Here is a 1,448-nt window from a genome sequence, read left to right as displayed (position 1 = left end):
TTCAAATTAGATGTATATAAGTATACTATACGTTACATGTATATAAAATTGAAGAGTCAATGTGTACGTAAAATTCACACAACTGCATGAATTGCCAACCCAACACACGCATAGGCGTTGTTTGACCACCGCCAAAATATTATTTAATTTAATATATGAATTGTGAAGTATATATTATACATGATCTCTATTAATTAAAGAAGACTATAAGTGGTTTCTCACTTTAATTTCTTCTTAAAACATCAACGTAATGTTACTATATTATTATCAACTCATACTTTACAAGAAGGACATGTGCGTCTAGCTAATAACAATAATAATAATATTATACTTTGGGAAAACAGCTTGAAATCTTACTGGCCTTATTATAAATACAATTTTTAGGTTCAACAACAGCATAGTCTTTGCTTCATTTTGATTTTGTTAGTATTCATATCTTTCAAATGGGATCAGGTTCTTCACCTTGTGCTTGTTGCAAATTGTTGAGAAGGCGTTGCACACAAGAATGCATCTTTGCGCCTTATTTTCCTTCTGATGACCTACGCAAGTTTGCCATTGTTCATAAGGTTTTCGGTGCTAGCAATGTCACCAAAATGCTCCAGGTTTTACATCTATGTATATTATTACATTTTTATCTTATTCTCCATTTTAATGCACTCAATTAGTTGTGTATTAATTCTTGTATATTTATTTTCAGGAGCTTCCTATTGATCAAAGAGCAGAAACAGTGAATAGTTTAGTTTATGAAGCAAATGCAAGAGTGAGAGATCCTGTTTATGGATGTGTTGGAGCCATATCATATCTTCAATCACAAGTTTCACAATTACAAATGCAACTTGCAATGGCTCAAGCAGAGATTCTTTGCATTCAGATGCAGCAAGACTCAGCTACGGTTACCGACACATTACCAGCATATAATGACCAAGATGAGAGATTGATGCTCCTATCTGAAAACAGTAACTGCTATGGAGATCTTCCACAGTATATTAACTTTCCTTCTTCTTCTTCTTCCTCATCTTCCAATGTATTCCAAGACTTTGAGCCTCTCAAAAGAGAGTCTTTTTGGGCTTAAAATTGATTGCTTATTAATCATCAATGAAAATTTAAACTTTTATTTCATATATGTTGGTATGCTCAGAATATTGCTTTTTGTTTTATTTTCGATTAATTCAAAATTTAGGCTACACATATGCAACCCATAAAAAAAGTCTTGATATGCAAAGTTTTTAGTCAAAATTGTTTCATATTTAAAGATTGAACTTATATACTATGTAAATAGATTTAATCTTAACTAAAAGACATTTATTTAATACTCTGTCTCATAGAAACAATTTTTTTTAATATATACTATGTATGTATTGAGTAATAAATAAAGATATGAGATCATAAAAGTAATACAATACTTTTTGTATTGATATATTAAAAAATAATTATTTTGATATAAACAA

General features: G+C 29.8%; 1 protein-coding gene across 1 annotated transcript; it reads left to right on the top strand.

The window, feature by feature from the left end:
- The first annotated feature begins 236 nt into the window (after positions 1-236).
- Positions 237-1,102, top strand: LOC127084484 (LOB domain-containing protein 12). The gene is made up of 2 exons (XM_051024942.1): positions 237-602; positions 698-1,102. Exons 1-2 carry the CDS (start codon positions 444-446, stop codon positions 1,070-1,072), a joined length of 534 nt encoding a protein of 177 aa, XP_050880899.1. The 5' UTR covers positions 237-443; the 3' UTR covers positions 1,073-1,102.
- The last annotated feature ends 346 nt before the right edge of the window (positions 1,103-1,448 follow it).

This window comes from Lathyrus oleraceus, chromosome 5 (assembly GCF_024323335.1).
Source record: "Lathyrus oleraceus cultivar Zhongwan6 chromosome 5, CAAS_Psat_ZW6_1.0, whole genome shotgun sequence".
NCBI lineage: Eukaryota > Viridiplantae > Streptophyta > Magnoliopsida > Fabales > Fabaceae > Lathyrus > Lathyrus oleraceus.
This window is presented reverse-complemented; position numbering and strand designations above follow the sequence as displayed.

Excerpts from the sequence above, each read along its gene's own strand:
- LOC127084484 (XM_051024942.1), top strand. The coding sequence starts at position 444 with ATGGGATCAGGTTCTTCACCTTGTGCTTGTTGCAAATTGTTGAGAAGG. Across the intron at positions 603-697 it reads ATGTCACCAAAATGCTCCAG|GAGCTTCCTATTGATCAAAG; the intron begins GTTTTACATCTA and ends ATTTATTTTCAG.